Here is a 14,129-nt window from a genome sequence, read left to right on the forward strand (position 1 = left end):
GAAGTAGCACTAAGCTTTTTGTTTGTCCATCCATCCATTTTCTTTACCCGCTTATTCCATTTTGGGTCACGGGGGTCGCTGGTGCCCATGTCCAGCAAACACTGTGCGAGGGGCGGGGTACACCCTGGATGGGTCGCAAGTCCATCACAGGGCCACGTAGAGACAAACAAGACAAACAACCATTCACTCTCTCACTCACACCTAGGGACAATTTAGAGTTACCAATCAGCCTAACATGCATGTTTTTGGTCTGTGGGAGGAAACCGGAGCACCCGGAGAAAACCCACGCATGCACGGAGAGAACATGCAAACTCCACCCAGAAAGGCTCCTGGACCGGGGTGCTTTTTGTTTGTCTTTAATTTAATTTAATTTTTCTACCTAACACAGGAAGCTGTTAGCTCTGGAAGCAAGCTGTTAAACAGCTTTGGACACGAAGACCCTTGTCACACACTTCAACAGAGCAGGTAAGATACATAAAATCTTGTAATCTCTGCCTGGTGAGGCTACTTAAATAATTATAAAATATGATAAGTGAAATAAATAAAGAAAAATTGAGCCTCTGTAATTTATATTTGCAAATGTCACATTTTCTTGACTTAATTTCAATTGTAAATCTCTTGTTTTTGATAAAATATTTTTTTTCCAAAAGAAAGATTGTAATTTGTAGTCACTGTAACCCTATTTTGACTTGTGCACTGTCGTCTTTCACTTTTAGGTTACACAAGGCTCTGGACCGGTCACTGAAGCTGTGGAGAGATGAGGTGGAACACCAGACCTGCAATGATCCAGTCTGTAAATGATGCTCTGAAGTCTGGTAAGATGCACGACATCATGCTTCACCCAAACGAGCTCGTTACCTCGACCACATAGACTGAACTTCTTGAGGACGTCGTCCAATGTATAATAATGCCTTTAAATATTTTTATTTGTTGAGTTCTCTGCTTGGTACATTATTTTTCTTTTTTTGTCTGTTTGTTTGTTTAAACAATTTAAAACATGACAGTAATGTCACTGTTTAAAGGAAACAATTGCTCAATAAATTAGTAAAATGCAACTTGTTATGTTTGGGTTGTTTCAACTAAGGTAGACATGGTGTGACCCATGTACTGGTTATAATTTTTAGTTTTTACTGTAACTGACCTTCAAAGATCTAGAAACAGGGACTCAGCAGCTGATCCTCCGTAGAAAAATTATATGGACTACAGACCATGTATTATTTGTTTTGTGCCCTTTAGTGAAGGTTTTTGTTTGGATTAAGGAAATAAATGTCTCTATTTCACCACAGATGAACTGTTGCTGTTGCCATATCTTTTGAAATAAAACTACAGAACACAAAGTAATTTAAACAGAAATGGGTACAAGATTAAATCAAATTCAATGTATTTCCTATAAGTTAAATAAAAAACAGGAGCAGAACAGGAGTGGGAGTCATGTTACCAGGAGTGGGACAGGACATGATTAATTTTTTTACTCTGGACCAGGATTGGGACAGGACAGGATTTTTTTCTGTGGGACCAGGACAGGACAGGAGTGAAAATCCACTCCTGTGTCATCCTCTACTTGCGATAGCCTTAAAGGGCGAAGCCTATATGAAATAGAACAAGCTGGTTCACTCATTAGGATGACGGCTCTTTAAAATGTACCCAACAAAAACTTTAATAACATTACATCAACAATTAAAAAAAGAGTGTACTTATTGTTAATCAAGTCGATTTATCCAAATAATAAACCTTTGTATGTTTTTGGTCATTATGTTTGTTTATTGCATGTCTAGTGGTAAGAAACCCAGTATTTCCAAAATCCTCCTACCTGACCAAGGTTGTCAAAGTTGTACTTGTGTCTGACCCATTTATAGTTGGCTTGGAAACAGTCTGACTTGTTGGTGATGTTCCTTACATCCTCTCCTTGGCACACAAAGAATTTTCCCTTGAAAAGCTGAATGAAAAAAACAAAACATGTTCACATACACAAAAACAGAACACAATCATGAATGCAGTTTGATTTGAGGGTTCAGTACAATGGAAGCAGATACACCCCTGGGAAAGTACACAATGATTGTTTTTTTAATCAATACTTGAGCATGAGAATTTTGGGCATCTTTTCCCAGATATGGCCTGTCAAATATTTACAATGATTGTTTTATGTTAATGAAGAGTCAATTTAAACTTAGCTTTGGATTTTGGGGATTGCCAGGGTTATATTTAGGAACTGAAACACAAATTACAGCACACAATATAACAAGAAACAAAAGGTTGGACATTTATTACAGTTGAACTGGTGTTGCCAACAGTTAGAATATTCTAAAGACTCTACAGTGAGTGGATAATTCCTTCAATGCTTGATGTTCTCCAAACATCTGTAGACTCTTTAGAACCTAAATTGGACAAATAACCAGTTTAAATACGTTGACAGATGAGTAATGAGCAGAGGCAAACACGACATCAGGACACTTAAGAGCCAGCGGTCACTCTTCCAGAGATGAAGATGTACACGTCCTTGATAGAGAGGAACAATGGTTTGAGAGAGGAGTGAGGGAAGCCATCTTTGTGAAGAGAACCCATTCATCTTTAAATGGGGCGGAGCCTCCATGTTCAACTGTCCCCCTCTTACAATGCTTTTATTGCTAGTATCACTCAGCCCCCTGTGAATAGCAATAGTCCTCCTTTATCATGTAAACAGCTAATTCTGGATGTCAGCAGCAAACTGGTTGATCCACTATGAGAAGGTGATATTTATAAGACTGAGTTTAATGCAGCTCATACTCAAGAAGTCTTTTGGATAAGAGATGAACCGTTTCAACAAGAAGAATCCATCCAGAGGACCTGACTTAATTTATGGATTATTGGATTATTATTACTGGATTATTGAGCATGCATCATGATATTTTGAACTGCATCAGGACCACTGAGATGATGTAGAGAAGATGGTGCAAGTTGGTCTATACTCTTGAAGCTATTGAATTTTCATTAACACTTGATACTTTTAAATAAGCGTCCTAACAGATGAGTCATATTGCATGGGTAAACGATAACTCTTCTTTTTGTCTAACTGTCTGGATGTATGTCAGCCCAAGGAAAGTCAGAGAGGATTGAGAACTGGAAGCATTTGTTGTCTCAAACTGATGCAACGGCTTAGCAGGAGACAGATTTCTTGTGTTTGTCGTGTCCCTGGCCATATGTTGTTTCCTCTCACCTGCACTCCCAGGATGCCAAAGATAATGAAGAAGGCACAGCAGATGACCACGATGTTGCCGATGGGCTTTAGTGACGACATCAGTGTCTCGACTACTAGCTTCAGCCCTGGAGCTCTGCTGATCACACTGGAATATGACAGATAGTCAGGCGTTAGCGTACTCTGTGCATGTGTGGGTTTGTGAATGACACAGGACACAACTGTATGGATAAGAGCAGATGGAGGCCTGCAGTGCTAGACCTCACCACTTCCTCCCGCTGCATCACACACACACACATTTAAATATGCATACTGTTTATTCATCAATTCCCATTTGTTTACTGCACACTTCCAAGGTAACTTTTCAAATCTAAACATACTCACAGATGTGTTTTTTCTTGCGTTTGACCTTTTCTGTATCATTTTTATCACTTGCTGCCAAATGCAAACAGGTTGTAATATTAGTGCTAAAGTAGCTTTTATCATCTGAGAAAGGAAGTCAGTCCCATCAGTTCTTCCTCTGATTTTATCCTCAAATTGTGTTTCTATTGAGTTTGTTGATTCCTATAAATATTTGGGTATCTTGGTTGACTCGCATCTCTCTTTTAAGCTTCACGTGGAAAACCTACTAAGGAAACTGAAAGTTAAACTGGGTTTCTTTTTCAGAAATAGATCCTGTCCAACTCTGAATGCTAGGAAACGCCTTGTAACTGTGACTTTCCTTCCCTCCATTGACCAAGATTACATTATCTATATGAAATCTCCTACAAGCACTCTGCAGATGCTGGATGCTAAGATTCATAACTGGCTGCAACTACCATACCCATCATTGCACCATGTATTCACTGGTTAACTGGGCATCATTAACCTCATGTAGACTCTCCCATTGGTACATTTTCATAACTAAATCACTTCTTGGTCTGTTGCCTTCATACATCTCCTCCTACATGTCTCTGCGTGAGTGCAGCTACAGCATGCACTCTCAGGACATTATTACATGCAGTGTTCCCTCAGTGAAGACTGAACTAGACAAAAGGGCCTTCTCCCACTCTTCTTTATTTCTTCTTTATTCTACTGGTTAGTAGAATTCCTCTGGTGGAGATGATCACAACCACAGAATCAGCTATCCGCAACAACAAAATGAAAGAAGGTGAAGCAGAACAACTCAGAATCAAAGTTTCTTCCTGCCTCAGCAATGCCAAACCACCACCTTCTAACATCAGTAGCGAGGAGAGGGATGCACTCACCACTCTTAGCAAGGACAAAAACATCATCATTCTCCCAGCAGACAAAGGAAGGTGCACAGTGATTTTGAACCAGAAAGACTATCATGAGAAAGTTATGACACTCCTTAGTGACTTAACCACTTATGAACCTCTGAAAAGAGATCCAGGAAGTGGTTACAAGAAGAAGTTAATAGATTGCCTGAAAAATTTGGAGCAGGACAAGGCTATTGACTGTATTCTGTACCACAGACTGTTCCCAGGGGAGGCCACACCTAGTCTGTATGGTTTACCTAAAATCCACAAACAAGGTGCACCTTAAAGAACAATTGTTAGCATGATTAACTCTGTCACTTACAACCTTGGATCTCGGCTGATCTTGGCTACTAAGCAGGGTTGGGCCTGGTTAGTACTTGGATGGGAGACCACCTGGGAATAACAGGTGCTGTAAGCTTTTGCACTTCTCACAAACCACACCAGGCAGCACGGTGGCGCAACTGGTAGAGCTGCTGCCTCTCAGCGAGCAGGTCCTTGGTTCAAACCCCGGTCCAGGGGCCTTTCTGGGTGGAGTTTGCATGTTCTCTCCGTGCATGCGTGGGTTTTCTCCGGGTGCTCCGGTTTCCTCCCACAGACCAAAAACATGCATGTTAGGCTGATTGGTAACTCTAAATTGTCCCTAGGTGTGAATGAGAGAGTGAATGGTTGTTTGTCTCGTTTGTCTCTATGTGGCCCTGTGATGGACTTGCGACCCATCCAGGGTGTACCCCGCCCCTCGCACTGTGATTGCTGGACATGGGCACCAGCGACCCCCGTGACCCAAAATGGAATAAGCGGGTAAAGATAATGGATGGATGGATGGATGGATGGACAAACCACACCATGGGGTGCGTTGTTCAAGCCAAGAGCCATTGTCAGTACTACAGGAAGTGAAAACAATATAAATGGCTCTAACTTTTGGAGTGGTGGTGGATGAGTAATTGAGTATATTGTAAAGAGATGTGGAACTGTGGGGCTAAGCACCCCAAAAAGTCTGATCCTAGAATCGCCCCTGCCTGCTGCTGAGATTTGAAAAGCAAATGTTTGTAGTTTTTGAGATGAAAGTTTCTCTTGACTGGACTTGAACAGGAACAAAAGTAAACCTAGTTTTTTGGTGCAAGATATTCAAGTTGGTAGGAGTTACACAGTGAAGAAGAATAGAGTTATTATTATTATTTTTTTAATCTTTTTGCTTGTCCTCTGAGACAAGCAAAAAGTGGAGGATACAGGATCCATTGTGATAGATTCTGGCTAGTGGAGGGAGCAACTTTATCAACCACCAGGTGCAATGGCGGAGCTCACACAACAAACAGACATATATGGTGGCGGACATCTTGGATTATGAAGTGGAAACCCACTTATTGATAGGGACTTTTTTTTACACCTTGATGCCGCTACACACCAAACTGGAAATCATTACCCAATTTATTTTTCTAATTATACAGCTCACAAGACAGACAGATGGATGGATGGGGGGTACTTCCATTTCTTGTTTTTGCTTTGTGGAGAAGCTCAGCTCTTCAGAAGGCATCTGTCTAAAAAAGTGATTCAACACTTTGCTACTTTTCATATGAAAACCCCGAGGCCACATTGTTGCATCATGTCCTGTTCTTTTAATCAAAAATTAGGAAGAATAACAAAGGAGAAAGGAGCCTCTTCTTCTGACTCAGTCTGCTCTGAGGATGCCGGACACGGTGAAAGGGCTTGTATTTGTAGTATCTATTTGCATATGACTCAGAGTGAAGGACGAGAACAAGATGAATGATTGAAACGAGACAGAAAAAGTTTTCGCTTTTCTAATCAACATGTCTGCATAATTTCTGCAGCTCACTGCATGTCCTTGTTTTGTGTGCAACACAACATAGCAGGGAGAAGAGTGCTGTGAAGCTTAATGTCGGCAGCACCCGCCTCCTCCCACCGCTGGGATATTGTTCACATGGAGGAACAACAGCAAGAAGTAGGGTAAAAAGAGGCAGGAGTGGCGAACGCACGTGATTAAGAGACACGGGGACACAGGAATCAGAAACAGAAGTAGGAGAGTTTTTATTTTTAACTTGCTTTCTCTTTATCCTAAATCTAATGTGTGCTCTTTCTTTCACAAGAATATTTTGAGGCAGCTGTGGCTGAGTGGTTAGAGCAGTCGTCGTCCAATGGGAGAGTTAGGGGTTCGATTCCACCAGCAGTCACATGCCCAAGTGTCCCTGGGTAAGACACTGAACCCCCCCATTGCCTCTTATGTGTCCTATCAGTGTAAGAATGTGATAAAGCTCTGATCAGTCTTTGTATAAATCTAGTAGAGTGCTGTATGAACGGGTAAACGAAGACACAGTTTGTGTTGTAAAGAGCTTCGAGTATCTTGATAAGATAGAAAGGTGATATATAAGTACAGTCCATTTACCATTTACAAGCTTTCGTGCTCAGAGTATGTGTTGTGCATGACTCAAACTTCCACACCAGATTTTAGCTTCATATGTGCTAAACTGGTTTATAACATTTTTGGGGGTGATTAGATGTGGAGGCTATCTGGGACTGACCCCAAACATTGATCAGTTTTGATGTACATCCAATGATTCCCATCTGAGAGTTTCATTAACATTTTTACAGTGGTTCATGAAATATTTAGCTAACAAACAAAGAAAGTTGACTCCATCCTCGAATAATAAAGTTTTGAGAAACTATCTTGGAACTTGGATTAAGTATTGTGAGTTATTCTCAGATAACCAAACCAAATTCTACTTCAATGCCTGTAATGAAAAAAAAAGACGAAAACTGTAAAAAGAATCATCTGTTAAGGGATTCATGAAATATTTTGCTAACAGGGTTAACACCAAATAGGTAATGGCAAGATTTACAAAGATCTGGCTGTTGGGAATCCGTTTCAGCTAACTCAAATTTTAGGTGAATATCTGTAAAATTAATCAAGTTATACTATTTTTATTATCTAATCAGCTGTGGTGGCCATCTTAAATTAGACTGACTGTAAATGTAATGTAAATAGTGGAGCTTGTAACATGTTTTTATTGTTTGTGTCTGTAGCATTTTATGTAGGAGATGACAAGGTAAAAAAACAAACGCATCCAGTTTTAATTTAAAAATGGGTTTAAGAAACAATGGATGCCCAAGAAGGTTGGATGTGTCCAGTCTGCACTTTGAGTTATTTTGGGATAAAACACATGTCCAATAGCAGTGAGAAATAACAGCACTCTTACAAATGTATACACTGTGTTAGGTTTGTCCAGGGAATGTGTATTATTTGCACTCACCATGCTCCATTTTCACTGCTCTTTTACTGTTATTGTGAACAATATTAAAATGTTCAATGGTCCCTATTCTATGTAATAATCAGTCTCGATATTTGTCTATAATTCTTTTCATTTTTTTGTGTTAATTTCAACAGCTCAATGTGATGTTTTGCTAACAGAAATACACCCACACCATTGCCAATTGTGCTGCATGATTGAAAGTATTCTATCAGTTTTTATTTTGAAGATGTAAGTGGATAAACCAAATAAGTGATGAAAACATAAACATAAAAAGACCAAACCAAAGGAAACAAGCGATATGCCGATGACCCCCCCCCCCCCCCCACACACACACACACACACACACACTCACTGAAGGATTTGAATAGTGAATGTTTTGTAATTTTATTGAGATTTGTGTTTTTCTGGACTGGAATTGAACAGGGGGTGTAAGTAAACTTTAATAATGCAGAAAATTCAATATTACACTGTGTATATAAAAAAAAAAGAGGTAGGCTTTTTTTCAATTGAATTAATTATTTATTATTAATTTGCATGTCCAAAGAAGCGGAGAGAGACGGATGGTGGCGAGTGAAGGGAGAAATTTCATCCACGACAAAGTGAGAAGGCAAAGCCAAACCTTAAACATCACCCCAATCATTAGAGTAAACTATACTTTTAATCAATATAACAGCTAGAAAGTATCGTTTTCTCAAATGATAGAAGTATTGGTTTACATTAATATTTAAATACATATATTGCGGTGGACATCTTAGATTGACATCCATCCAGTCATCCATCCATCCATCCATCCATCCATCCATCCATCCATCCATCCATCATCTTCCTTTTGTTCTGAAGTCAGGTCTCGGGGCAGCAGCTTGAGCAGGGAGGCCCAGACATCTCTCTCCACAGCCTCCTCTTCCAGCTCTTCTCTTCTCTCCAAGGTGTTCCAAGACCAACCGAGAGACGTAAACTGATCCATCTGTCAATCTCACGCTCCATTCTTTCCTCACTCGTTAACAAAACCCCAAGATACTTGAACTCCTCCACTTGAGACAGAACCTCACCCTCGACCTGAAGAGAGCAATCCACCTTTTTCCGACTGAGGAGCATGGCCTCAGATTTAAAGGTGCTGATTCTCATCCTAAAGTTTGATATGTAAACCTAAATTTTAAAAGAATTGTTCTTACATATAGATGTAGCCACACACCGAAATGAAAGTTGGCACCTCTCTTATTTGTTAAAGTTATCATGCTCACAACATGTATAGATGGATGGAGGGTATTTTCAATTTATCCTCTTCATTCCGTGATGGGGGTGAGGGGGTGGAACCTGTGCTTTAGTGATTATTCATAATTACATGTTAATGCTAATAAAACTGCCAGCGTTACTAACAATATGGGTCAAAAATGCACACGAGTTAGCCTATTATCTCCACAGTGGAAGGCTTGAGATAATGACATCATCGTTAGGTGATGAATGAGTGCAAAGTCTGGTCTGACACCGTGGGATTTACCAACAAACGCACTTAATGGTAAGTCATGACCTCACAACTCCAGAGCTTTTGGAATGAGGCCAATGAAGCCTGAGATGGTGTCAGGTAAAATAGATGAATGAGCACAACGAGGTGGGGGAGGGGTATCTGCGGCACGTTGGAGATATAAAGTTGCTGCTCGATGACAGAAGGGGCTAACTCGACGCCCTTCCTCGAGGCCAGTCCTCAGGTCCGGTAGTGCACCCCATGATAAATGACTTTTCGTGTGTGTGTGTGTGCTCTGTTAAACAAAGGTGATGAATCATTCTGTCACACACACAGACGCTCCTGGACCCCATAGGCCTCCACTTCCTGTGTCCTGTGATACCATCGTTAATTTCTTTATGGAGAAGCAAATGGCAACAAACTACACAGGAAGGAAAACGCTCACCTGCTTGTTGCCCTATCGCTCACACGACCTGTAGGGCAACCTGTACTCACACACAGATCTTATTGCACGTGTCTTACAACATCGTGCACAAACTACAAAAAATGCCTGGATCAGGATTTTCAAAAGACAACACAAGCTGCTATGGATTTTGATGATGGTGGATTGATATGTATTCAGCAGTGTCAGCAGCGCTGCCGGAGGGGGAGCAGACAACTCATATCTAATTCAGACACTCTGAGTGAGTCGGCCATGATCGAACCGGGGCGACAACAACCCGGTGCTAAAAGTAATGCTGAGGCTTTATGTTCAACAAATCTGTGCCTTCTGCTTTATTTAACACCAACATTATGAATATTTTAGAGGAACAAAAAAACATTATAAAGTCCTAACTCGGGCAGCACAGAGGCTCAGTTGGTAAAGCAGTTTCCAGTTTCCTCCCACAGACCAAAAACATGCATTTTAGGCTAATTGGTAATTCTAAATTGTCTCTAGGTGTGAGTGAGAGAGTGAATGGTTGTTTGTCTCTATGTGTCCCTGTGATGGACTGGAGACCTGTCCAGGGTGCCCCCCACCTCTCACACAGTGACTGCTGGGCATGAGCACCAGTGATTCCCGTGACCCGAAAAGGAAGAAGCGGGTAAAGAGGATGGATGGATGGATGGATGGATGGATGGATGGATGGATGGATGGATGGAAGTCCTAACTCAAAAGCTTTACTCAATTTGTATGATGATTGCTACTTTTCAGAAAATTCAACTTTAAATATTCTAACTGAGGCAAAACTTCGTTCTGTATAATTAGATCTGGACTAAAAGATGATTTCTGAATCATATTTATGTCCAGAGCAAATTATTCATGCATCTCTGAATGTTGTGGAGCCTTGTTCTCTGCTGTTCAGCAGGGAAAACCGTTTATTTGTGGCCATTTTGACGTTTCATTAGTTGAATTGTTTCAGATCGTTTCACAGACTCGTATCTCTGTAAACCTGTTCATTTGGACACTTTGACACTTTGTGTATTACAAATTATACTGCATGTCAAATGCTTTCATTTTTGGTTTTCAATTTTATTAATTCATCTGTATAATTTTGCAATTTTTTAATTAATATATTTATTTATTTTTCTAATTTTAGACACTGCTAAAGGGCCAAAGCAACACATTTGTTGAAGGACATCCTTAAAAATGTTTCGTTAACCTTTTCATTATTTCAGATAACTTTATTTTCACCACCTTTCCTCTCAATCAGATGGCTGCAAGTCATTTCTGTTAATTGCAGATTCATTTAATTTATTGACTTGTAAGGTATTTACTTTGAAAATGCAAATTTACATATTTGTTATACAACCTGCGCCCTCATTTACCTCCAACACACATATCCATACAGCACTCTACTACATCTCTACAAAGATAATCTGAACCTGTAGAGACTAATCAGAGCTTTAGATCACATTCATCCACTGATGGGACACAGATCAGAGATAATGAGAGGTTCAGTGTCTTGCACAGGGACACTTCAACATGTGACTGCTGGTGGAATCGAACCCCCAACTCTCCCAGTGGAGGACGACTGCTCTAACCACTCAGCTACAACTGCACAAAACACAAAACTAATCCCACCATGTTTCTTTAATTAAACAAAAACAGAGCCAAAATAGAAAATAATGTATTTATGAACATCCATGCTCACTCCAGCTGAGCTGATCTTTAATAGAACCAGTGATGGTTTCCTGCAGACTACCAGTCTCACATGGCTGTGGAGGTATTTTGCCTCTCTTTTTCACAACATTGCTTCAGTTCTTTGAGATTTTCAGGCATTTGTTTCTGTACAACTTTCTTCAGGTCCCACCACAGCATTTCAAACAAACTGAAGTCTGGACTTTGACTGAGCCAATGAGAAACCTTAACTCTATGAAATCTTCACCCTGCTCTGCATCGCTGGCGGGCACCAGTAAAGAAACTTGTTCAAAGGTGAAATACATGATGTGTCGCCACTGAGAAGAACTAGAGGCAATGCACAACTCTTACTTCTATGATCTGCATTGGTTTTTATTTTATTGCTTTGGCAGACCCCAATTTTTTTCAGCATTGTTTTGAAGTAACTTATTTTCAACCTCAAATTAAGAGGCCTATGTCACATGCACCGCAGTATGCTAGCATTGATGAGAGCTCTGCTTTGACTTTGTTTGTTCATTGTTGTTTTTGTTTTGCCTTTTTGCACTCGCACTGCACTCCCACACTACGGGTATGACCGCAACACACTTTCGGAGTTGCGATTGTTAGTGATTGGGGACTTTGAACCAACTTTTGGGGATCTTTGGGGACTCCACGGTAGACATTTTGCCTTGAATCCTTTGTTTACTCGGGCGCCATAAAAGGAAAACACGGAGAGGGAAGCGAGCCGGTGTTTTGTGCAGGACCTGTCAGAGATGCATCAAAGCCCCTCTCCCTTCAGTCCTGCTTTCTGGCGTTCAGTCTCTGAAGAGTGGACTAGATTACCTGCATGCATGCATTTATTGTGAGCGAGACACGAGGAGCTGTTGTGTCTTTACCTTTGCAGAATCATGACTGGAGTCGTCCATCCCCGACTGGGCTGTGGCTCCGGACAACTTCTCTGTCTACCAGCTCCACAGAACTGCGTCTCATCTGTGACACCTAATATGTTTATTGCTGCTGCACGATGTGGCTGTATCATGTGTGTTGCTGCCTTGCTGTCATGGTTCAGTTCATCTCCATGTTGCTCACTGCCTGTGTAGTGATCTGTCACACAACCTGTGTGCTGTATGTTATGTGCAACATGTATCATGTGCAGTTAAGCAGTGTTACTGTCTGTGAGGTACTTTGTACTGATTTGCACCGTTGTATTCTATACATGTTGTTTCCTATATTTCTTTTGGACCTTGTAAATATTGTATTTCTTTTTTTGTGTGTGTGTGTGAGTGCGCTTACTTTGTACTTTTATCGTTTTAGTTTCTCTTGCTTATTTTTAGCAAGCCAAATTAGTTCTTCTCATCCTGAACATTTCATTGTTGATCTTGTGTTAACCTCTTACTCTTACATCTCCTACTCCGCTCCTGTATCGTGGAACACCTTGCAAAAACATCTGAAACTCTCAACCTTGACCTCTCTAAGGGATTTTAAACAACTGCTAACTAAGTTCACGGCAAAAACCAACACAGAAATGTTCCTGTTTTTAGTATTTTACATCACTTTATGATGCAGCTGTTTTTTATTTTATTTCATTTATTCTGTTTAGTTTTCATTTTATATGCTTTTTATATGATTGTCTATTGTTGTCTGTACCTCATCTGTGTTCTTTGTTTAAAACAGGTGTCTCTTGTAAATGAGTCCGCGAGGCTCAATGAGACTAACCTGTATAAATAAAGGTTGAAAGAATGATTATGACAAATGAACAAACAACAACCAAATATAGTATCAAGGCAACTAGCCGATTTTTACAAGTTTTTTTATTTTATTTTATCGCATATATTCATTCTTTCATTGTCTTCAATATTAGCTGAAAGTGAATATTAGTTAAAATCAGGTCTCTCTTGTAAATGAGTCCTCGAGGCTCAATGGGATTTACCTGTCTAAATAAAGGTTGATTAGCATTTTTATCAGGCATTCTTTTAAATCCTTTTCTTCTTTTTTCTATTTGTTATTTCTATCACTTTCTAAATGAAGACATTATTTTCTTGAGAAAAGTCCACCACTTCTCCAAAGAATACTTGCCCTTCACATCAACTTGACTAGTTTCCTCCTGTAGTAGCTTCGTTTTATTTAATGTGCCTTTAAATCCGTCTTCAGATGACATTAATACAGTAAAGATGACAAGCTTCTCTGTCATCTAGGGATTAAATAAAGCAGCAGACAGAGAAGTCAGCAGAACTTGGGATCAGTCTGGAAGTGGCTGCAGCTTGTAGTTTCTCTTTGCCAGCACAAAACACTCATTGGGTTGACCAACACTCATCTGTCACCCTTAGTTGACAGTATGTTGGTTTTTGACAAATCACCAAGGTTCCATACAAACGATAATATGGATCTTCTACAACACCAAGGACACTGTCCACAGCAAAGCCAGGTTTTTCATCTCTATGGACTTAGAGGGTGCTGACCAAGCCCCTACTTCAAAAATGGTGGTGGTAGTAGCATCATGATCTGGTGCTGGTGCTCTGCTCAGAGTGCATTAATGAAGAAAGAGGAGGACGATCACCAGATATTTCATCCTCACCTCATGTGAACAGCTTGGTGGTTGAAACATGGACACCTTTGGGTGTTCTGATAAGACAACGGTCCCATAAACATCAGAGGTGCTTTCTGATTGGATAAAACAGGCTAGCATTGGGCTTCTGGAAGGGTCTTTCAAAAACCTCTTTCATTTTTCATGCCCACGGTGTATGAACGTTCCTGACAAAATATTAATGCACAAACAGCTGAGTCTTTCAGTGATTCACTATAATTCTAAGATAGATAGATCGATAGATAGACAGAAAGATAGATAGATAGATAGATAGATAGATAGATAGATAGA

General features: G+C 40.2%; 1 protein-coding gene across 1 annotated transcript in view; it reads right to left on the bottom strand.

Moving 5' to 3' along the window:
* Nucleotides 1–14,129, bottom strand: part of cacna1g (calcium channel, voltage-dependent, T type, alpha 1G subunit) — a 409,969-nt gene that overhangs the window by 74,559 nt on the left and 321,281 nt on the right. The window contains exons 26-27 of the mRNA XM_037691266.1: nt 3,194–3,320; nt 1,811–1,936 (exon numbers count right to left, since the gene is read on the bottom strand). Coding sequence (XP_037547194.1) covers nt 1,811–1,936; nt 3,194–3,320 — 253 coding nt within the window. The remainder of the gene's footprint in view (nt 1–1,810; nt 1,937–3,193; nt 3,321–14,129) is intronic.

Source organism: Nematolebias whitei, chromosome 17 (genome assembly GCF_014905685.2).
Source record: "Nematolebias whitei isolate Nwh7 chromosome 17, NemWhi1, whole genome shotgun sequence".
Classification (NCBI taxonomy): domain Eukaryota; kingdom Metazoa; phylum Chordata; class Actinopteri; order Cyprinodontiformes; family Rivulidae; genus Nematolebias; species Nematolebias whitei.